Source organism: Aedes aegypti, chromosome 2 (genome assembly GCF_002204515.2).
Source record: "Aedes aegypti strain LVP_AGWG chromosome 2, AaegL5.0 Primary Assembly, whole genome shotgun sequence".
In the NCBI taxonomy this organism is placed as follows: domain Eukaryota; kingdom Metazoa; phylum Arthropoda; class Insecta; order Diptera; family Culicidae; genus Aedes; species Aedes aegypti.
Window position 1 is genome coordinate 209,893,301 of NC_035108.1, and position 25,127 is coordinate 209,918,427.

Below are 25,127 nucleotides of genomic sequence, written 5' to 3' on the forward strand. Positions count from 1 at the left end.
CGGTAAGATGAGGGTAGATTGCTGCCGAGTTCAGAGATTCCTTCAGTTTTTGCATTAGGGTGTGCGTTTTTCTTAACATGGATCACGTTAAGAAAAACGCACACAGTGAGCATATGATTCGGCTATGGAAAAACATTTATCAGTTTAGTTGCGAAACAATCCTTCTAGTGATGTTTCTTTCTGTGCAAAACAGAAAAAACACTGTAGTTTCTTCAATGTTTCGGTCCGTGGTTTGAGAATTCCTCGAGGACCGAATCCTTTAGAAGCTATTTATTAACTCCATATTATCATCTTTTGCCCGAAAAACCATCAAGATAAGCCGGTTAGGCAAACAAAGTGATAATTATAAGATCAAATATAGATTTGACGAGATTTCCGACAGAACTCATATTCCAAACAATAGATTTTGAATAGTTTTATTGACAGATCGATGGTCTGAAATCCACTGGTAAGTTTCAAAAATAAGCCACACCCTAAATGCACGCTCATTTGAATCCGAACTTAGAATGCTGCTGTTACTCACTTATTATTTTCCCTCGTCGTGTAGTATGCTAGTGGACGAGTAATAAGGAATGTTTCTCATTTAAAAAGATTCATCCTACTCAAACGTCGCCGTTCCATGTTCCCTACATATATTTTTGCGTATCTTTCACTGTAGGGCGACATAATATTAGGGTGCGTCTTCAAGGAACACTGTCTCTTTGCATCTGAATAGTTTACTTATCTGAAGATAGATTTGATTGTGAGTCAAGTGTAGCCTCCGGCATTTCGTCCTAATTTTTGCATCATCCTCTTACCACCCTATGTCTTATCTATGGAGCGTACTGAAATCGTTGAACCGCGGCATGTCACTTGCTAGGCATTTACCGGCGGCCAGCAGTTCGGATTCCCGCTGCTGCCAAGTCTCCGCTTGAATATCTGGTTGGCATCGAAGGCATTTACATACAGCATACGTGTATCCACCAATCCATCCACCGCATTATACCCCGTCTCGACCCGAGTGGAGAAACGTCATGCAGCGTGAAAAGGCCTGGTCGCTCAGCCAAGTGTTATTATACAATGAACAAGGTCGATAAAGGCCGTTCGTTCATTCGCGTACCACTTGCTTCGTTTTATTTTATTTTTGCCTCCTTTATTCCGAATGTATACTCGAACTCATATACACTTTACTATACGGCTATCTGGCGGTCGCCCCGCGCGAAAAGGTATGTCGACTTGCTTTCTCTTTTCCAGGCGCTCCTAGCCTTCTTCACGGTTGCTTCCAAAGCAGGAGAGATATTATGAGCTTTTAATATGATTTGTAAAAGCTCTATATTCTTATTATTACTTCGTTTTTTTTCTAATAAAATATCTCTAGGTCATTTTCTTTACCATTTTAGTTCAATAGACCTACGTGATTTTGTAAAAAGATAAGATTATTCGTCCTCACTTTCTGAAGTTCGTGGAAAAAGGTGGTTAGTTGAACTAATTGAGATGCTACATGTTGAAAAATAAATCAATTGTTCTAGTGGACTTCGATCTCACAACTCCTAAGCTCCTCAAGACCGAAGTCTGTCACGACCCCACGTTCTTTTTCTCAACTTTGTATCGTCTTTGCCAAAAGGTATTGAATTGAACAATCTCATTCACGTTCTACATTAACATTCTCTGATCCAGCTCCAACTGCAATGATGTCAAATATTTGTTTAGTTGTGAATTTTCATATGTGTACATTATTTTGAAAGTTACCCCAAAACTTAAAATCGACTAAAAATAATGCGTCATTATTTTATTAAATCTAATCAAATTTTTATTTTATTAAACCATAAACGTTGCCACACGATCAATATTTTCCAAAATGTAGTGGAGGTAAAACATGAATCACAGTTTCAAATTATATGTAGTTCTGCCCAAATATGTAAACCGGGGTACTTCGTGTGATGACAGGGACAGCTATCATTCCTCAACACCTTCGTCCCGTTTTACCGAGTTTGGTTTAAAACCACTTCAGAAAAGGACGATCCGAAAAAAGGCATTCTCAAAACTGAAACAACCAACAAGAGACCAAACAAACGAACGGCAAGATCAACAAACTATCCAGCCCTATTCACAGCGGGAGCAATTCTCACGTAGGATATTTGGACCCACCACAGGTAGCGATAAACCAGCAGCAAGCAACATCAATGAATCTTTTTTTCCGCTTTGATTTACTTTGCTGCAGGCCCGAAAAGTTTTCCAACTTCATTAAATCCTGGCGCCAAGGAACGACTCTAATTCGACATGATGCATGGAGTGTCGTCTTTTCTGGTTGTTGCTTCGTCTTCCCAAACGGCTTGTGCGGCCATTGTTAGAAAAAGTGAAGGCTAAAAAAGGGATCTCAGGGCAGGTAGGGCTAGCATGTTCGGAAGTCACCTATCCATTCACTAATAGTGTTTGGCAAGGTGATTGTGCATAACGGATGACGATAGAAGCCACTTGACACGAGGATAACAAGGATGATGATTTTGTTCGCAACCAGGGATGGTAAAAAGAGTCATAAATAAAGACTCCTTGAAACTGTATACAATTTATTTGAATGTATTCAAAAGTTGGGTATGGGGTCAGTAGGTGTAGGCGGGATGGATAGATTGTGGTGATTAACGCTTAAATAGATTATTTTTCGGATTGACTTGCGGAATAATCGCTTTTTTTCGGAAAGAATTGGAGAAAGCTTTAATATATGCGATGTTCATACATTCGTAGCTTATGTTATTTTTACTTTTGGCTGGAAAAAACACATGAAAATAACGTTGGAAAGCTTAAGAACAGTAGAAGTTTTTGGTGTACCTAACTCAAAACCAACCAAAATGGAATCCCTTTGCGTTTGAGCCCCTGAACTGTACGTTATGTATGATTTCATCATTTTTCGGTTTCTTTAATTGCCTCAATCCACGTGTATCCACGGATAACGATAACGTATAATACGCGTGGAAATCCATTAGGCTCGGAAGGCAGCTCAAGGCAAACATGTCAACGGTGAGTGAATGAGCAGGTGAGTGCCAAGCATAAGAGCCAATCTCCCATGCAGGTCGCTACATTCAACGCTATTAGGGTAAAGAGGTCCGAAATGCCACTTTAAGGGTTTATGTCGTTTTATCGTAACAAAATGAACATATTAAAGCCATTTCAATTTGGTAATAGTGTTTATACAGTATTTACTAGCTACCAAATAGAAAACATTTCCCAATTTTGAACTTTTTACGGTTCTTAATCGGAATGTTGTTTGAAAATATTCCTGGATGAAAAAGACCCAATGGATGGGGTAGAGTGCCTTAGTATGTAAAGCTAAGAGTTAGTAACCATGCTCCCCCATGAGTTAGTTCCGCAACATGGAAACGCATTACTCTTCTTCTTCTTCTTCTTCTTCTTCTTCTTCTTCTTGGTATTACGTCCTCGCTGGGACAGAGCCTGCTCCTCAGCTTAGTGTTCTTATGAGCACTCCCACAGTTATTAAGTGGGAGCTTCCTTTGCCAAAGTTACCATTTTTTGCATTCGTATATCGTGTGGCAGGTACGATTATATTCTATGCCCAGGGAAGTCAAGGAAATTTCCATTACGAAAAGTTCCTAGACCGACCGGGAATCGAACCCAGACACCTTCAGCATGGCTTTGCTTTGTGGGCTTCGTGGCCTTGCGGTTAGCGGCGTCAGTCGTCTAGGCGTATTGTGTCACGGGGTGTGGGTTCGATTCCCGCTCCAGTCGGTGAAAACTTTTCGTCAAACGAAAAATTCATCGCTGGGCTACTGGGTGTTTCGTGTTGTCCGTTGCCTAATGTTAGTGATTGTTCAGTCTGTGCGGCCTTTGTGCTGAAGACGGTGTAAATTGTCTTTTTAGCCGCGGACTCTAACCACTCGGCTGAGGAAGGCCCCAAACGCATTATCGTTTATAAAATAAGCGGAAAAGCTTATGATTTAGGCAATAAGTAACAACGGTTGAAATTCACCGGGAAATTCTTGGTAAATCTTTGGCAAGGCAAGGCTTATAGCGGCAACTCTCAGATAAACATACTTTTACATCATTTGGCAAAGAATAAATATCAAATCAAATCCGTCTAAGATTAATTCAATGAGTCAGACAGTTTTGCCCCATCAGTGCATATTGGGCATTGGTCCCCTACTTCCACTAGTGCACCGTCTGATGGCTGCTTTGCTGTCTACTGGTCGGCTGAAGCTGGTTAACGTTTTGTTATTAATATTACCAGCAGAGAGCTAAATCGAATCGAACCGCGAGGCCACGCAAAATAACAACGGCAATATGTATGTACCTGCCTGCATGCCTACCTTTGTTGCCTACTCACATTGCATTTTACAGCAGCTCCAACATCAGGCGCTAATCTATTGATGCAACGTACCTATGAAGCGACCTGGGAGAAAATGGGAAAATAAGATAGGCACACAAAACTGGTTCGGTGAAATTGTCTAAAAATACACTCTCATGGATGTTCGCGATACCGTAATCCAGGATATCATTGATCAGCGGGGTAACATTGATCGGAATGACTCATCTCGTAATAAGTTGGTATCATCATTTATTGATGAAACATTTCCAAAGCATGAATGTTGCTTCTCTTTCTTATATTTATAAGCTATTGAAAATTAAGATTTTTGCAAAAATTGCATTAACTTTATGCGTAAATTTGTCAAGTTTGCGAAACAATGATTTCAATGGTTAAGGATGACACTACCGAAGATTCATGTCTCACAAAAGTTCTGCAAGGAAAATGCGGTTCTCACTAAAAATGTCATCGCCAAAAACGATTCCGCTGTCAAAATTTTTATAAGTATGTTCAATTAGGCAGCATTAGCGAATTACTGTTAAGAATGCAGAAATCCCTTAGGAAATTGCCTACCTTTAGGCATATTCCACTGTTCGAAGTGTTTTTAATTTTAAAATAACTCAAAAAGTAAATGAGATGTAAGCGTTTGGACATCATATTCGACAAGATTTATGTAAGTAACGACATTTTCAATATAACCGAACGTTGTTTACATGGATGATCAATGTTACCCCATATCAGCTTAATGAAAAAATCACATAAAACATTTTTGTAAACATGCTTAAATCTTATAGCTACTGGATTCGGCACTGCAGTCTTGGGAGGAATCAAAACGATGTTTTTTCCAAGACTGCAGTGCCGAATCCAGTAGCTTTAAAATTCACATCAGTCGAACCTCTTTCTTCTTCTTTCATGCTTAAATCTTTCAAAAAACAAAATACAGTATATAGTGACGAGCTACGGGTGGCAGTACTTGTTTTAAAAATATAAAACTTGTAACATTTGCATTTTTGAAATAAATATTTAAGAAATATCCTAAAACTGATCAATGTTACCCCGGATTACGGTACTTTGCTTCTTATTTCTCGGTATATCATATGGGAATGGTTTCTTGATCAAATCATAGCATTCATATATAATATAACAACATTACTAACAATTAATCTATTGTAGTTTAGTGACTGTGATGATTTCTAAGCGCTGTCCAGGATTTCTTTTTAATTTTTCAAAACCAAAGATTTCTAGCTACTTTGGAAATAAACCTGATTGCGTCTGTGTGACTCATAATGATTTGAAATAGAGGAGTAGTTAGACACAATTTGTACAGTGTATATTAACCCTCAAAGCCTCGGAACAGACCTTTTATTCGCAATCGAGTGAACTGCTCATAACTGCATATTTGTCACATTCGACATTTTTGACAATTTCGAGTTAATACAATTTCGAGTTAATCATCAAATTATAAATACTTTCAATCACCTTACTTAAACCTGTGAGATTGTTCTAGAAAATTCGAAAAAAAAATACCAAGTTGTTTTGTGAAATTGGCAATTATAACCGAAGTTTACAATTGAAGTTTGAAGATTGAGCAGTCGCATGACTAATTTTACCTATTATTTATGTTTGTCTCCTGATTCACCGAAAGTGGCCTCAGAATTCGGACTTTGCCAGGTCATCTGGATGAAAAATAAATACAGACTAGAAGCATGTTCCAGCAGCTACGCTAAGGTTATTCCATGTAGTTTGAGAAGTCGCATGTCTGGCCCAGCTATTATATATGTTTGTCTCTTGGTTCACCGGAAGTGACCCTACAACCCATCCATGGCCACATATGGTAAAATTGACAATAATGAGAGTTGATGTCTTGCATTGGTTTTCTGAAATGATTTCTTGACGATCAAGTAGCAACATATGTTGCTTCGAGTTAAATTTACATTTTTTTCCTTGGCCTCGGCTCCTGCCCAGAAAATATATCCGGAATCAGGTTCCGGCTTTGGCTTTATTCAAGAAAATAACCCAAATGATGTATTCTTGCACTGATCCGTTACCTTAAGTCTAAAAATATCTAAATAGTCGGGTATTGGTTTCATTGCTAAAGTTGTAAAAAATGTGACAAGGGAACAAATACTTCCGATTGAAAAACGTGTTCAGACCTGAACTTCCGAGCTTGAGCTTGACCATGATTGTCCGGCCCGTAGTTGCTACTCCAGTATCGCCAGATCAGAGCAACTTACACAAGGAACCAACCAGATCACTGCTTGGGACTAATGGCACCCTCAGTGTATAAGTGCTGGTGATTTTCTATTTTTAGGCAACAATGGCGCCTGCCACGTTAGAATGCTGACCAATGAGGGGAAGGGGGAGGAATTGATGATACATTAAACTGGCTCCAGTAGACCCCCCTGCATCTACGCCAGTTTATGCAGGAAGGTATAGGGGTGATAAATTTATGGCAGAGAGGCTTGCTGTTTGATTAGCAGACTGCCTATGCATCAGGCGTAAGGAAAGTCGTGCGCTATAATGATGAGAGAATCGAAGCGAAGCACAGATAAAAATATTTAAATTCCAATGTAGTGTAAACTGAAGCCTAGGGTAAAAATAAACCAAATTCATCTATTGTTACGGCATTTCGTTTAGTTTTCAACCAAAGATGCTTGATTGTTACATGATGGTGTAAATTTAAAGTGCATTTGATTTAAAACTAAGCAATTTATCGTTGACATTTCAGTTTATTTTGATGCTCCAAATATGTGCATGAAAATAAACTGAAATTTATAACATATTTTTAGCTGTGAAGGGAAACGGTTTTTTTTTTGTTCGTCTCTGGTTGTAGCAAATTCTATGAACAATGATAGATCAACTGTGATATGTTAAAAATGGAAGATAGAAGCAAGTGAAAGACACAACTACAAAGTACGAGGAAAGGGACGGACCTGGGATTGAACCCATGTCCATCTGCTTATTGAACACAATTGATAGCCATTGGACCACCAACCCCTCTCGCAAGAACTCATCCCATTGATCGTAGTGAAAACAGAATCTGATTTAAATTATTTGTTTCTGAGCACCATTCGATTGAATTTAAAGTGGTTAAAATAAGTCATTTTTGTTCCGAAATGCTCATTTGATTCTAGATTGTTACTCCTGAAAAATCCCTGGACTGAGTGACGTGGCCAGAGGAGCACGATACCCTAGCTTCTGGTCTGAGCCACGGAAGCTGTCTGGGGTGGGCTACACCCGCCTCTGTTCTCGGGGTCGGCTAATCGACAATAGGGGGTACTGGGGAAAGCTGATCAGGTCGCAAAATCACTTAACACGGTCTTTTCACTTGTTAACGTTTATTCTACTCACGCTGTGTTGGGTATATGTGTGTGGGAGTGTGTTACGTTGGGCCGGCCTTGACTGGAACTGATGGGATGAACGGGCAATGCTGTTAGGGTACCGTCGGCGGGGGAGGGCACAACAATGTGGTTCTTTTGGGGCACAGGGCGATGAATCTCCTCTTCAGGAACTAGCACGTAGAACTTGATGATGATTCCCGGTGATTATTTTAGCAGAACACTGTTGTCCGTGAGGAGGACAACAAGAGTAGCCTATAGTTGACTTCCGCGCTGGGGCTTAGTGGTTAGGCCAAAACGTGGCACAAACCAAATGGGTCCTGTTGTAGGGGCAGAGGGTCTTAGAGGGGCCACGTGGGAGATTTCACTATTGAATGGTTGGTTACCTGAATCTTCTTGATAACAAGTGCAGAACTTGGAACATGCCTTCACTTATTTTTAAGCTTAACCGAACTTATCACTTGTATTAAGGATAACTGAGAACTTAAGGATTTTGAGATGTTGACTGCTTGAGCTCACGTTGAATAAAGAATTGCTTCCTAGTTTTTTGATCCCCATGAACCAAATCTAGACCTCTTCATACACCCACTACTATACCCAGATCTTATATCCAGTTTCAATGTATTTTGTATGTGGTGTATAAATGTAAGTGTTATACAAAATTCGTTTCCTGTTCTTCAAAACGACCGTTTAATTGCAGAGTACAAGATGCCTCCTATTCATTGATTGAATCCATTCAGAGTCTTAAGAAAATATATAATTAACTACGTATAATACGGTATTGTGAAATTCTTATTGGATTTATACTTATGGCTTCTGTTGGACATCACAAACAATAAGTTTGGTTCGTAATGTGCTAAAATACAACTATCGCTCATATCGTTCATTGCAAACAGTCGTATAGTGAGTTACCCTACCACTCACTCTCCTTGCTTCGTTGGGCCATATAGGGTAAACTACATAAATGGTAACATGATCAAATTCTGAACGTCCTCCATAAATTTAGATGGACTTAGATGAATACAGAAACTACACAAGTCATTCGAAGTTTGTATGGAAATTAGCGATACGAGCACCACAAGTGATCCGTTAATAAACTACCAAATACACTAAAACCTTAATTTACGAAGTCTTTTTTTACGCAACCTCAATTTAAGTCACTTTTTTTACCAAGTAAACTCAATTTACTTTATGACGCAGTGCGTAAATTGAGTTTGGACAATTATGTGGGAAATTATGTAATGGATTGATTTCCGTTCAGGAGAAAACCGTTGGAAGCCCATTCAATATGGGTATTTTCGGAACGGACACGAAGTGGAGATGACGAAAATTGATGTCCAACGCCATTTTGATATCCAAGAAGGCGACCTTGGGTTGGATAAAATCGTTGGAAACTCGTGCAATATGGGTATTTTTGGAACGGGCACGACGAAAACCGATGTCCGACGCCATTTTGGAATCCAAGATGGCGACTTCCGGCTGGAGAAAATAGTTGAAAACACATGTAATGTGGGTAATTTCGGAACGGGCACAACGAGGGGATGACGAAAATCGATGTCCGACGCCATTCTGGAATCCAAGAAGGCGACCTACGTTTGGAGAATATTGTTGACGAAAATCGACGTCTGATGCCATTTTCAAATTCAATTCACCAAAACATCAATTAACGAAGTCTGTTTTTACGCAAATGTAATTGACGTCAATTGTTTAACGAAGTAAATTCATAAACATCAGTACAGATCAGTACGTTGATCCATTTGCTTATATTAAGAGTTTAGATTTTATGCGATAAATAAGTATCATCATTAGGGGCCTAGATAGCCGTAGCGGTAAACGCGCAGCTATTCAGCAAGACCAAGCTGAGGGTCGTGGGTTCGAATCCCACCAGTCGAGGATCTTTTCGGGTTGGAAATTTTCTCGACTTCCCAGAGCATAGAGTATCTTCGTACCTGCCACACGATATACGCATGCAAAAATGGTCATTGGCATAGTTAGCTCTCAGTTAATAACTGTGGAAGTGCTCATTAGAACACTAAGCTGAGAAGCAGGCTCTGTCCCAGTGGGGACGTAACGCTAGAAAGAAGAAGAAGAAGTATCATCAATGTACAACTACTAACGTTTGTAGAAACGGAGGCCTATATATTGTGGAGTCCTTGGAAGTACAAAAACATCGACACAACTCAATACAACACTTCGTTTGCTAATATGGATAGTGAGAGGCCTTTGCAATATTGAAGATCTATCTATTGATGATTGGTTACGCTTGTATATCCTAATACCCATATTCGATAGAGATCTTACAGGACAAAGAACATCCGCACAAATTCATACAATACACCGTTTACCCACAGTAAGGGGCATGTGTAACATTTGAAAACTATCTTCTAATCACTTATTATGGCCGTAGATCGCAAGGCTTTTATTCAATGGAATCCTTGGAGCACCAATAAACATCCGTATAAATCAAAAATATATTCCGATGACTTAAATGAAGAGACTGTGCCATATTAAAAAACAATTTATAGACCATTGATCACATTTGTAGGTTCAAAGGCCTATATTCAATGAACTCTTTGGAGAACCTAGGATATCGGCACAAATTATAACAATACTTATATTACTGCTACATATAGATAAGGGCCTGTGCCATATCAAAAAAGCAGCAAGCTTGTAGATCCTAAGACCTTTATTAGATATAGATCTCGGAGGACCTAGGACATCCACATAAATTAATAAAATACACTGTTTACTCACAGGAACGGTTAGGGGCCTCTGGAGTATTTGAAAACTTACCTCTAATCTCTTATTACGGTCGTAGATCCCAAGGCCTACATTCAATGGAATCCTTGGAGAACCTAGGACATCGGCACAAATTATAAAAATACTCATTTTACTACTATGAATAGATAAGGGTGTGTGCCATATCAAAAAAAAAACATCAAAGGATTGCTAAATATGCCAGTACATTGCAGGTATGTATTCCAGGAAGTTTTTGGATGAACTAGAACACCTATTGTACTCTTTTAGTCACCACAACTTGGATCTGACAATACAAACACTTCTTAAAAATATAACAATCTTTTAGGGTCCAGTATTGTGAGACATTCTTCTACATAGAAATGATAAATTGATCTCCGTTAACTCATGTAGAATCATATGCTCCAACTCCAAAGAGTTCTTGGAAGAACTTAACTTGCAAACACATTCAAGCCTGATTTAGAATCCATTGTATTAATAATATGTTAATGCTGCTAAAAGAACATACGCTTCCCCGATTTAGTTCGTAAATTGAGGTTACAGTGTATCAGAATTGAGTACCATATTGGTGTACGTTGAAAATTATTCGAGTGTTACGTCTGTTTATCTTGACTAGTTTCTATATATATGTACTGCCATAATATTGATTTGAACTAATTGTACATCACTTACATTTACACAGAATACCTCGAATAGTTGTGAGTTTTGTTCTCTTAGTCATGGGTGGTTTAATAAACCCTTTTGGGCTTTGAATTTGCGTCAATATTCTTTGCATAAAAGTGCACCTTCATGCAAAATGTAAGAGTATTTAGTCGACAAAACCCCTCGTAATCCTGATGAAGAGAATGAAACTGCCGAAAATAGTGATTCGGAATAATTTTGACTGTGCACACGCCATTTGAAGTTTATATGGATATTACTATGGAAAACGCCAACCTTTTGTATTCAGCCCTTTATCTCTTCGTCAAAATATTGTATGGAAAAGTGAACCAACTTTCTCATGTGAAATCCTTTCAGCTACCTACAACTTTGCCGAAGACCACTTTTTGATTAAGGGGACACGGGAGACCGTGTTATTTTCCCTATCTTTTGTCTCACTCTAATAATCATCATCAAAACTTTGTGAAAGCAAATCTCGAGTTTTAGTGAACCGATGAAGCTGAAAATGTATTAGATTGTGCACTACATATATAGAATCGTAGTGATACATTTTTCGCATCGATTTATGGAGGGGTTTTTGGGATTTGCTTCTTCAAATGGATAGGGTGATTATGATGACGTCCCGTGCGGCCTTAAGGCTAAGTAGCCCGTCATTCGTTTTGGAAACAATGATGACTTTTCAGCTTGCATTTCAAAGTGATAAAACTCAGTCTTGATAGTTTATATTGACTTGAAAAAGTACCACTGTACGCGCTAACATGCATAGAGTATACTGATACTTTTTCAGGTGTGTCAGTGCAAAACCAACTGATTTTCTTTGATTCGAAATCGTGAGATGAATTAGCAACAATCATCAACGACGCGTACAAACTTCAATGACGGCCTACTTCGCCTTAAACGTCAGGATTAATTGCTGTTCATAATCATAAACTGGGTTTGCATTTTACATGCTTAACCAACTGCTTAGCAGGCAACAGTGATGATTCTTCCTGGCGGGAAGAATAGATCAAAGTAACCCAGGCTACTATGTTCAACAGCGAAAAAGCAGTGTTACTTTGAAAGTAATGCAATGATCATCTCAGCATGATTAAGACATTGTTATCAATAATCACAAATGATCCTTACATCACGTCAAAATGTGGTCTTCGACAAAATTGTAGCTGGGAAGATTTCACATGAGAAGCGTTTGTTCGCTTTTCCACAGATTATTATTACGAGCAGCTAAAGGACTGAACACAAAAGGTTTGTCTTTCTCATAGTAATTTCCATATGAACTACAAATGGCGTGTGCACAACCAAATTTCTTCCAAATCACTTCAAATTTTGGGCGAACGATTTTTATCATAATTGACACCGTTTAAGCATAGGGGAACAAAAATTTCAAAATTTTTTATATTATTGAAAATGAAAAAAAATGCCACAAAATTTTAAAAGATATCTACTGTAGTTCTGGGTAACATTGATTAGTTTTTTAAGATATTTCCTCGAAATTTTTTTTGGCTACTGATTTCAGAACGAATTTAATTTAGACTTTATGAATGCATATTGAACTCATTATTGTGAAGATGAACCAGCTGCCATATATGAACAAAGTTTTACCAGGAAACTCCGACACGTTATAACGCTTCCAGTGGACGGTTTGCCCTTTGAAGGAAGCATCACACTAGACAACGGACTAGCATGCAACGCCCAGTGGCACAGTCGAAAAACCTTCCTGACGAAAAGGGTTCCCCGGACGGAAGTGGGAATCCAACCCACACCGATTGACTCAATGCTGCTAAATGCTTGGTAACACTAACCGCACAGCCACGAAGCTCACACTCACAAGGATGTTAAGAGCATCGATGGACATTGTGCTCAATTGCGTCAAGATTTTGGACGAACAGTACAGTTTGTTTAAATTTCACCGGGAACTTCATTGAGACGTAACCCATTTCTCAGAAAACCTTTCGTTGAAAATGACATTCCCCAGAAAATACAACAAGTAAGCATAAGATAATTGGATTCTCAACTTTTTTTAAGAAATACATAAAAACTATGAAATACAAACAATTCATGACATTTGGTTGGCATTGAATTACAGTTAGCATTGGCATTGAATTACAGTTACAACTTACAGTTCTAGTGGAGGATGCTATTTACCATAAAGTAAGTCGTTTAAGCATAGGGGAGCAAAAATTTCAAAATTTGCATTACTCTAATATATATGGTATGTACAGACCACAATTAGAAAGCGATATTTCTCAAAATCCAGTTAATTTCAAAATGTGTGTTCTTCAGTAAACCTGTAATGAGATGATGCGCTATTCAATGGTACCTCATTGAATTCGATATAAGACTGCTAGATGGCACTACTAGTGGGCATGAAACTTTTACTGTTTTTTGCAGATATCTCAGGAGCCTGACCACATAAGAAGATGGTGTCTTCAGTAATGTTGTTCATTAGTTCATGAACCATCATTATTTTAGCCAAAAAAAAAACGATATTTTGCCACCAGGTGACTAGTGAGCATTTAACTTTTGTTTTGCGAATTTATCAGGATCCTGGCCACTTAAAAGGATGGCGTTTCCAGCAATGTTGTTCAATAAATTGTCTGAGCTATTTAATTCAAAATTTTGCCACCAGGCAGCACTAGTGATAATTAAACTTTTCGTATTTGATCTAGATCGCGAGGTAAATCAAGTTGAGCATGAAAAACCAAAGGTGTTGTACAAAGTACAACTCGCGACTACTCGCGTTACAAAAATTCCCGCGTTAACTAATTTCGCGTTTTTTATGAAAGTTTCGTAAAGGTTCAAATAAATTAATAAGTGTTGATGGGTGAATCAACTTTATCCACTGTTTCACAATTTGAAACTTATTGGACAACTACTACGGAGTAATCCTACGAAAAGTGTGATATAGGGAAAGGGGTATTGAAAATTGCAATTTTTGCGTTGTAATCAGTTTAGACCCTTAAACAAGGGGTGTAAGTGACAAATTGGTCAATTTTGAATTAAGGGGTCTATTTTGTAAATCGAGCAGATTCATGTGACTCGTCTGTAATCACTGTCGATCAAAGTAAGAATGCATATTTCAGATGTCACCCGTCGACTCCCATAGTAATCCAGTCACATAGAGTGACAACTGTCGAAAAACTCGAGATACAGAGCCGTGTCAAGCAAATTTTTCGGTCGACAGTGACTCCAGTCGAGTCACTTTGATCGACTCGACTTATAAAATAGGGCCCTAAGTGTTTATTCATATGCAATCGAAAATTTACATAACACGTTGAAAATTGGCTTGTTTATAGTCTCCCATCAATTAGTATGGAGAATTTGCCAAATTACTTTATAAATTGGAAATCGTATATCTTCTTCTATATAAATAAAAATGGAATGGTGTTTGTATGTCACGAAATGGCTTCCGAACGGGTCAACGGATTTAAATGATTATATTTCCGTTTTGTTCGTCAAGTGTTCCGACGTGTTTGTGAGTATAAAAATCCCAGGATATTTACCGGGAAAGTCGGAAAAACGAGCGTGAAAGGAACTGTCATTTTGTATGGGACGATTCATCACGTTTTTTAACAGCCTACTTGATGGCAAGACGAAGTTTGCCGGGACCACTAGTTTTTTAATATATTTTGGTCACACTTCCCTTTGCTTCTGACTGCTTCAGCTCAAAAATACAAGTCAGTCACTGCTTTGGTTCATTTAAAACGTTAAATACACTCTTAATCATATGCGCCAGCCCACGATAGTAAATATTCATCCTTACCTTGCAGATGCATTTGTAGCACGCCGTCATGTCGATTTTGACCTCTTCACCTTCGTTCGCGCAAGGTTCCCTAATACCGACTGTAAAGAGACGAGAACAACAACACAAAGTTTATGGAAAATCTTGACGAGATGTGATGGTGATTATGTAAAAAAAAAAAATAGCAACTACCACTAGACAGACACCACGATGGCATTGCGAAAATAAAAAGTTGCTCATTGCTGATGAAGGCTGGTGAATATCTCGCGAGAGCGCGCACTAATGTCTAGATATTCCTCTGACGGTACTTGGCTAAGGGTTATCAATAGACTTCGACGACGAACAGCGGAGATCAAATCTATCTCCATTCCGCCACTAACAATCCGGCCAGACAGATGGATAGACAGTCTAACTTGACTTTCTTGGCATTTGCCGAGATGGCTGACATGATTTTAAAAGGGAAAAAATATGACGAGAGAAGGAAAAGAGCAACAACAATATGTATATGCAACAACGACTTCGAGCTCATGTTTCATTTAAGTGGGACAGGGTCAAATGTATCATTATGGTTGTTTTTATTATTTATCTATAAAAAGTATGCTTCTAGCCGATTTATTTCGCGACAGTGGAATATGCACGAGGCGAAATCAGAGGGTAGGAGAGTACTGGGAATGACAGTGAAACACTTGACTATAGAAATTATAGAAACGAGATTCGTTATTATTATTATTATTATTATTATTTATTAACGACACTTTACCCTCGTCAGGGCATTCGTGTCGGGCGAGATTCGTTATGTTCAATCCATGTCATTATGGATCTTGGAAACTAGGCCCTTAGGGTGTTAAGGGCTGTCTATTGATTACGTAGGCGATTATTAAGGGAGCAAATGTTATGGGTTATTTACGTTGAGTAATAATTTATCGATGAGGATTGAAATGCATGTGCCTATTAACCATTTGTCTGTGTTCTGGTTGTAGCTGCTTGAGGTCGTGACATTTTTCAAAAGTTACACTTAAACAAACATGTAATATGTGAAATAAAGTATCTCCTTGATGAATTTTCTTACATTTTTTATTCAATTTAATTTTCTTTCTACAACTGCTCAAAAACGTAAAGTTATGTAAATTATGTAAAATTATGTAAAGCAGAGACAAAGTTACTTTTATTTGACACAGACAGTAGGTTCAAAAGCAAAGTGTGCAATCCACTTACGTCACAATTTGAATGACGTAGTTTAACGGGATTTTACATGATTTCCACCTAAGTAAAAACAACGAATCCGCCAACACCAAAACCGATCCGGAATTCCATTCCTACTTCGCACAACATTCGTCACACTGGCCAAAAATAAAGCTTGTCAAAACGAATAAATCACTAATATTTATTTTTAAATCTCGTTTCGGTATATTTTTAGCACATGATACATTCATATACACGTCACACCGTCTACAAATCCGTATTCGTGCACAAGAAAGCGATTGGCGAATTTGGTGAAAGACTTCCTCTGCACCAGATCGCTATATAGCGAAAGAGCTCTGACCCCAGCGCCGCCGCCTGATGACGACAGCGTAAACAAACATAGGAGAACAAGTTGTAGCAGATCGTTTCGGTGGGATTGAAACAGATCGGGGTTGGTGGTGGTGTTAAGGTTTCAAGCCTTCCGTTTACAGAGATGTTTACATTCCAGTAGCTCGGATGGTTGACACTTCTGGATAATTTTTGGACAATCTGATTTTACACGGAGCCATAATTAAGATAATTCGGCAACCGCCCAGGCGCGCATGGTGTCTTGAAATTGGTACCGTCATTGGCGGTTAGAATGATTTTACAAGTTCCTCGCTGGGCGCCAACGAAATGAATGAAAATAATTCCATTTATAAAAGTAGTATACAGCATACAAGCACACAAAATAATTTATCTAGTCATTTATTTGAGACACAATCGCGTTTAACGCTTTTTAAAGGTAAAAAACATCCCAAACTAAGGAGAAGATCGAAAATGAACAGATTAAGGTACCGCGGGGCAAGTGAGAATCCGGGGTAAGTGGGGCGTTTCGTCATAGCTCAACTAGGAAAAGTTTTTCATGGTGGTATTCTTATAGAAAGTTGAAGATACAATGACAAGAAATGTATTTAGTACTAAACATATTGTTATTTTTATTACCATGTGGTTCATATAACAGTTGTCAGTTCAGCGCCATTTTCAACTTGCATCACAAATTGTGACACGTTTCACGTCTTGCATTGACTCGCAAAAAATTAATGTGTTTTAAATCGAATTTCCATCAGTAAGCTATAATTTTTAGTATTATTACAAGCTGCTAACGATAAACCAGTATTTTGTTTTCATTTCATATGAAATTTTCGATAGTCTATCTTACCCAAAAATATATTTGTACCTGGGGTAAGTGGGACCTATTAAAACAAAAACCAGAATCAAAACTTTTCGTACACGTTTCATACATTTTGCTAGAGAGTAGCACTAAAACATTCAAACAAATGATTTTTATCAAAAAAGATCAACCTCAAATTACGTAATTGCATAAGAGGGAGAAGAAAAGTGTTATTATTCTTTATTTTTTAATTATTTTTTTATTTTTGAAATACGACTTCAAAATTGAACAAACACACAGCTGAAATTTGAAATGCATCATGAGAACGATTACTTTTCTATGTTATTTGAACTTTATTTGTTATTTCTACCAAATAAGGTAGTGATGGAAAACAATTCCATCCCATAAGGTGGTTTTCTGCCATGCATATAAATAATAACAAAACATATTTATAATTCGTCAATTATTGATTGTTTATGTGCTACATTTTAATTAACAACTTATAAATGATACATTTTGAACATGTTTAATTCCTCTTTACGCTTTTATTGAGGAATTTTCAGTTAATATTAAATGTGAGGTGACATACTATTAAATGAAGGGTTTCTTCCTAAAACTTAACGTATTTTATGGTTGATCCCTTATGTACATCAAATATGTACTTAAAATTAAAAATCTATGACTTATCATTCCTATTATTGTAATAATTGACTTACCGATGTGGATTGACGCATGAAATTGGATGTGTCCCACTTGCCACGCTTAGCGAGGTAACTGCGTCCATTGGCTCATTCTAAAACTTTCTTCCAAGGTTTTCACAATTTCGAAATTATTCGATTAGTTTCATGCACACACCAGCAAATATGTTGCCAAAACGTGATTGTGTTGTTGGATTTGAAAAATATTGACATTTGAAAATTTTATTGAACAATTTGTTTGAACTATCGTTTTTTTCGTTCCCACTTGCCCCGCGGTACCTTATATTGTTATTTAACGAACACAATGCAACAAGGAGTATTTTCACGTTTCGCTTGAAAATTCTAATCCCCACTAGAAAATTAAAATTTTCATTTTGAGTACACACCTTGCTTGAGGTAATATTTGATCAAATAGGTCAAGCCCCCTCTAGATCTGAGTTCAAGTCACGCTAATGTACATATATACTAAAAAATTCAATGTTTAATTTGGGTTGAAGGTATACGCATCTTTTGGGGCCCAGATAGCCGTAGCGGTAAACGCGCAGCTATTCAGCAAGACCAAGCTGAGGGTCGTGGGTTCGAATCCCACCGGTCGAGGATCTTTTCGGGTTGGAAATTTTCTCGACCTCCCAGGGCATAGAGTATCTTCGTACCTGCCACACGATATACCTACGCATGCAAAAATGGTCATTGGCATAGTAAGCTCTCAGTTAATAACTGTGGAAGTGCTCGTAAGAACACTAAGCTGAGAAGCAGGCTCTGTCCCAGTGGGTACGTAACGTCAGAAGAAAGTATACGCATCTAAGAAAAATGTTATTATATTTTTCCATAATATGGCCTTTGTAAGGTGACAACAGTTATACATCTAAGATTTAAGAATTAATTTACCGAATAAATGGCTCAACATCCAGGATAAACAATTTAGAATTCATAAAACATTATACTTCTTGGAATTACAGTAAATTTATGATTTTTTTTTACAAAATCATGCACAAAAATCGGGGTGGTCGCTTTTACTCCGTAGATGGGCGGTTTTACCCCGTCGCTAAAAATAATCGTGAAAAGTACTCACTTTTTCATGTCTCACCTGTGATACTTTTTGATCATGCCCAAGGCTTCAAAAAACCACATGTTAGGGTAGATGTACCAATAGTGGAGGTACTAAGCACGATTGAACTTCATTTAGCCGCCTAAATTCAAGAAGTCCAATTAATGTACATGTTGATGTTGTAACGAGAAGTAACGACCATTGACTTAATGAGAAAAATGATTTCATCGCAGTAATCCACGGCATGTCAGTGAATAATAATACCTCCACTATTAGTACACTGTTCCTTTAGTTGCGGTATATTTTTAATTTGTGCTCCTATAGTTGCGGTATCCGTTGTTTTCTTATGGGATCCTCCACTATAGGAACACTTTACCGCAACTATTGGTACAAGTAAGAAAAGTCTTAGCAGTTTTATTGATATTTCATCAGCTTTAAAGCAATTTGAACTCTCTTTGCAACTATTCCGTGTATCAACAAGCTAATACGTCGATTGGCAATGTCGGTTCTGTAGGTAACGTAATAAAATCAGAGAAAACGGCAATACCGCAACTATAGGAACACCCACAACTAAGGGAACACTTACCCTATATCGGAAAAGTTTTCATTTGTTTTTGATGTAAACTCACAAATTAAATTGCTTAGAATGTCGGTATTACCCCGTCTTTCCCTACCCATGAAGGTCACAAATTTTCTCGCTCCCATCCACTATGGGCGATCATGTGGCCAATATTCGAACATATAACCTGTTCTTATAGGGTTTTCTTGTACATCTTTCCATATTGAACACTGCTGTCAAGATATTCCTGGAATATCGGTGCAAGATCTTTTGTAGTTTCATTGATACAGTATGTCAAAGATAGAGTTTTAAGAAAATAAAAATAAAGAATTCAGTGCAAACACAAGCTACACGTTGAATGAAATGTAAATACTGTACCACCCTAAAATTTTACACAGATCTTAGTACACTGATCAATAGCTTATTTTAAAGCTTTTTCTTAAATACAATAAATTAAAATTGGGGCTAATGTGAGGACTAAACTGATATAGTAGTTTACGGAACAAGTTGCAGAATGATGATTTTTACAGCACATCTAACGAGGCTTGCCGAGTAGGATAATTACGACAAGTGTTGTGAAAACCGAGTTCTGCAACGAGTTACGTACAACATTTTATGCAATTTCGTAGAAGACCACTTGAGGATATCACAAATTATATCGGAATGCATTCACCATTATTTTACAATTTATGAAAAACTGTTGCGTTATGATTCATTACGCAACTCATTACAGTTGCGTACTAAACTAAAAAAAAAAATGTAGTTCGAAGCATTATTTAAGGCCTACTTTCCTGCACTGAAGTATGCAGTGCGGTAATAGTCATTACGCAACTGAAACCAGTTTGATGAAATCTTGGTTTCATTAAATAACACGAAACAGCATGTGACTGAAACGACTATAGCATTTTTTCCGGCTAACGGCTATATCATATTTAAACTATAATTCAAAAACTGGGTCCATAAACGAACCTTAACACTTTCATCATGTTTGACGTTCGCTTAGTCGACAAAATCACCACAGGGATTTTAGGTTTAGCACTGGGGTTGTTCCTATCTGACATTTCGGAAGGGACACGGAAAACAAAACGCACCCAAAATATGAGTTCACCCAAAATCTAAAAAACACAAAAAAAAATGTTTTTGGGCTTAAACAAACGAAAAACATTAAGAAATTGAGTAAACTTGTGTTTTTGGCTTAAGCTGAAGCGTTTGGCACTAAAATTGGGACAGGGCTTTAGAACCCTATTGTAAAATAATGGTGAATGCATTCCGATATAATTTGTGATACCCTCAAGTGGTCTTCTACGAAATTGCAAAAAAAAGTTGTATGTAACTCTTTGCAGAACTCGATGTTTACAGTATTCGTCGAAATTACCCTACTCGGCAAGCCTCGTATGACTTTTACGACTGGTGCTGTAAAAATCACCTGCCTATCAACTGCCTATATATATTATATATTTGACAAGTTTTGATCCTGACATGTGGTGTGGAACATGTTTCAGGATTGCAGATCCTGTTTTGGGCATAAATATTTATCATTTTTTAATTTTCAAAGAACAAAGTTTTGACAAAATTGCGGTTTTCCATACATTTTGAGGCTCCTAACTTTGCAAAAAAAAACGAAAGTTTAGGCAAACTGTGACAAGAAAGTACTTCTCTAGACGATTCCTTGGATAAAAAAGAGCATATGGGAAAGATATCTCCGCGGGGAGCGATTTGTATGTTATGAAGAAACTATTATTTTATTAATTTACGTACCTACAATAAAAGTTGTTACTTTGATGGGATTTAAGACAGACGAAAATAAATTTGCATCCGGGAAAGTCAAAACTAGGTAAAAATGAATTGAAGCCAGAAAAAGTTATGCTGAAAACTAAAATTGCGCAAGTTATGATGAAGATGAAAAACTTGAATTTTAAAGCAAAAATTAAGTTTTTTTGACATGTACACCAACCTACCTGTCGAAAAAAACAAAACAATTTTCTTTTGAAATTGTTGAATGTGTTCTTAACTATTTAACATCGTAGATGAATGTTTGACTTTGTTTCTTAACTAAAAACATGTTTGGATTTTGGGTTTTGCCAGCTTTTTAGAAAACTGTACCTCTGTGGGTCGATGGGTTTTGGCCTTTTTCAAGGGGTCTATCGTCTCCCGTTATGAACGATATGACAACTTGAAAAAGTCCAAAACTCATTGGCCGGTACGTCGGGAACGAAAGCATCGTTTTTTTTTCGACTACCGGACTGTGAAAGCCATCCGAAAGTAGCATTGAAGATTCCGTTACACAAAAACTTTTTGAGTGGGATGGAATTATGGTAATTTATAACCGTATATATATATATATACGGTTATTATATTATTATTATTAGCACCGTATAACGTGCTTTTCGTTTTATTTTAAATTGTTCTTTTTCAAATCTTTGGCGGATAAATTGCGAAAATATTGTTAAACTGCTTGGTAAGTATTTGATATTGAATCTAGAATTTACAGTAAAGTAAATTTCAATGAGCACAGTAATAATCTAGTAAAAATATCTAGAACTAATCCAAAATACACCATGAGTTTCGAAGGGAATTTATCAGCATTGTTGCTGTTAATCAATAAGTCGTAAATTCACGGTGGATCTCTTTCACAAAACGTCAAGCATATTATGTTGAAATAATATGGTATAAATGACTGGAAGTCCAATACAGCTGTTGTTAGCAAAGCAAAACTAGTCAGTAGACAAGGTTGTGGATTTGAAACATAGTTTAAGTAGCCGCCTGCTAAAACTATTGCAAAAGCCGCTGCCGTACAATATGTTCCGACGCACATGTCTACTATAAACCAATAAAATACTACTCTGAAACACTTCCTACACCTCCTACCCTGAGTTCCCTCATGAGTCTCCTCTTGATACGTTCAGATTTGCTTTATTTAGCGTATATATGGACAAACTTTGAAAAACATTTTCATTTTAATGCATAATTGTTGTCGTTCAATCAAACAATCAAGTTACATGTGTAGAGCAGCCCCTACTGCTGGTTCTAGGTACACTCATGTTTCTGCATGTTTCGGTATGAAAATAAAATTTATATATTCATTTGAATTTATGAATTTCACAACCTAAATCGAGTTTTTATGCGTAAAATCGAGTTTAAATGAAATAACCCCTCTTTTATCCCCCTCCCCTCCTCCTGTCTACGTCCAATACTGCTAAAACAATCATATTGTATATTATAACACTAAATAACTTCAAGTTTCTACATGAAAAAAACTTAAAAAAAATCGGAAATAAACTATTACGGATAATCGAGTCCAAAATTCCAGATAATCGAAGCTCGCATAATCGAGTCACCGGATAATCGTTGTCCGGATGATCGTTGTCCAAATAATCGAATTGAATCGATTGAAATTGAAATCATTGATGTGTTATTTTTGTATCTTTCATAAAATTCATTAAAAAACAGTGTGTTTTTTTTATCAAAAATGTTCAATTACTTATGAAATAGAACAAGCATCATATTTTTGCATGAAAATTTGCGTAGGGATGGTACACAAATTATGTCACGCTTAATTTCCACTTTTTCGACCCCCTCCCTCCCCCTTTGTCACACTTTTTGTATGAGTTCTCCGAAAATGTTGTAAGGCTTGTCACGCTTGGCTCGACCCCCTGCCCCCCCCCCCCCCTTAGAGCGTGACGTAATTTGTGCACGACCCCGTATTAGTATTTTAGTCGTCAATCAACAAAGTGTAGGTATACTTCTTCAATTCACTTTACCCCAAATAAAACTAGCTCAAAATGGATTTGTTTCTACAGTCGTTTTCTTCTACGTGTAATGAGCTTCGATAGTTTATACAAGCTTCAACAAGAATTATCATTGTTTATTTATTTATTTTTCATCAACCAACGTAGACTAGTACATTTTACATATACATATTTTTGTTTTATTTCTTAATGCTAGTATAAATTACGAAATTTATAAAAATATTGAAAAAAAAATGTTTTTCTGGAGTCACAAGTATTATAATAGTTTCATAAGACTATTATCAATCGGCATGCATTATGACCACCAACCATGCAAAGGTAATTTATATATTACATCACATTTATTGTTGAAAATCTCACCACGTTTGGTGTTGCATTTCAAACGCACTCGGCTTTATATCGTGTGATAAGGAAGATCACATTAATTTGAAATTTTGGTCGACCCAATGCTGAGAAAATTAGCAATGTTTTTAAGTGTTTTTTTAATGTCTCAACTTTGAGTAAAAAAATATTGTACAAAATTCAAAAAATGTTCTTGTAAAAATATCTTCGAAGTAAAAATAACTCATTACCTTTCGAATGTGCCATGGAGAGTTTCAATTGGACGTGTAATTACAGAGCTATGGACTTTTGTATGTTTTTCAGGGGGTGAGCCCAAATTTTTGCATGGGAGTGCATGTTAAATAATCTGAATCTTTTAATAGAGTAAGTAAACATTCATCAATAGTGGATGATGCTCCTACACTTGATACTACGTTCCTACTAGGACAGAGCCTGCTTTTAACCTCTGTGAGCATTTCTGCAGTTATCAACTGACAGTTTGCTTCGCCACACTTAATCATGTTTGTTTTCCCATATCGATTGGCAAGCTCGATGATGATCTATGTCTTGGAAAATTAAGGACATTTCCATTACGAAAAGATCCTGGGCTGAACGTGATTTGAACCTAGACACATTCAGCATAGCTTTGCATTGAATCGCCGACATAAAAAAAGTCCAAAAATCTCAAAGCAAGTGTAACGTATCTATATAAAGTTTGTTCCCAAAACATTTTAAAACTTAACCAAATAATTACAAATCCCGTTTCCTTCCCGGATGTTTGCGGTGGCAGGTTACCGGTTTGATTTTACTTGATATTTCAGTCAGCTAGGGGAAAACAAGCGGATAAACCTGGCAGCTTGATTTCTTCCGTCGTCGTCGTCGTCGTCGTCTGTCTCCAAACTTCTTGTAGCATATTTGACTGGAACAAACAACGCACAGAAGGTGACAACATCCTCCAGCATTGTCGGCCGGTTCGTGATGGGTGTTGCTTTTCTTTCAACGATCGCAACACATTAAATTAACAATGAGAAATGTTGATGATGAAAATCTACACGCGAGGCTATCAACTAAATAAACTCCCGGCCGAAAGAGGTGTGGAAGCATAACATTGCCCACCGTCTGTCTCCTTGGATGGCCGGTGTTGTTGTTTCGGTTTTGTTTATGGGAAAGTACATATCTTGGTGTCTGCATCTCCTGAGTCCTGAAAATCGAGATGTGACCGTAGAGATCTTGTAGGCGCGATACGGATTACGAACATGTTTCGCGCGATGTCTGTTGGAGTTGTGTCGTTGATGGTCAGTATGAGGGAAATCCTTCTCTCCTGTTAAGTTGAGTGGGCTATAAAAGGTACATCTCAGTGCAGTCTGATGACAGCGAGACGAGCAAAGTGTCACCATGAAAAGCAATGTTGCCTCGCGATTGAACCAACCATTTTCTTACATTACTGAAATGTAATTTACGGTGAGAGATGTTAATACAACCTTTGTCCTAAGGCTAGAACTGCAGCCAACAGGTGAATGATGATAGTAGGAGAACGATGCACCGGGAAGGCATGGGAAAAGTCGTTTCTTACATAAACACGAGGCGCCATTCATCAGCAGATGAGAGGATGTAAATATTTACTGCTTC

General features: G+C 37.5%; 1 protein-coding gene across 8 annotated transcripts in view; it reads right to left on the reverse strand.

Annotated features, from left to right (window-relative positions):
* The window catches only part of LOC5570721 (BMP-binding endothelial regulator protein), a 261,551-nt gene that overhangs the window by 125,526 nt on the left and 110,898 nt on the right, over positions 1 to 25,127 (reverse strand). For all 8 annotated transcript variants that reach the window (XM_021843859.1, XM_021843857.1, XM_021843858.1 and 5 more), the window contains exon 4: positions 14,810 to 14,889. In XM_021843859.1, the coding sequence (XP_021699551.1) occupies positions 14,810 to 14,889 (80 nt within the window). The remainder of the gene's footprint in view (positions 1 to 14,809; positions 14,890 to 25,127) is intronic.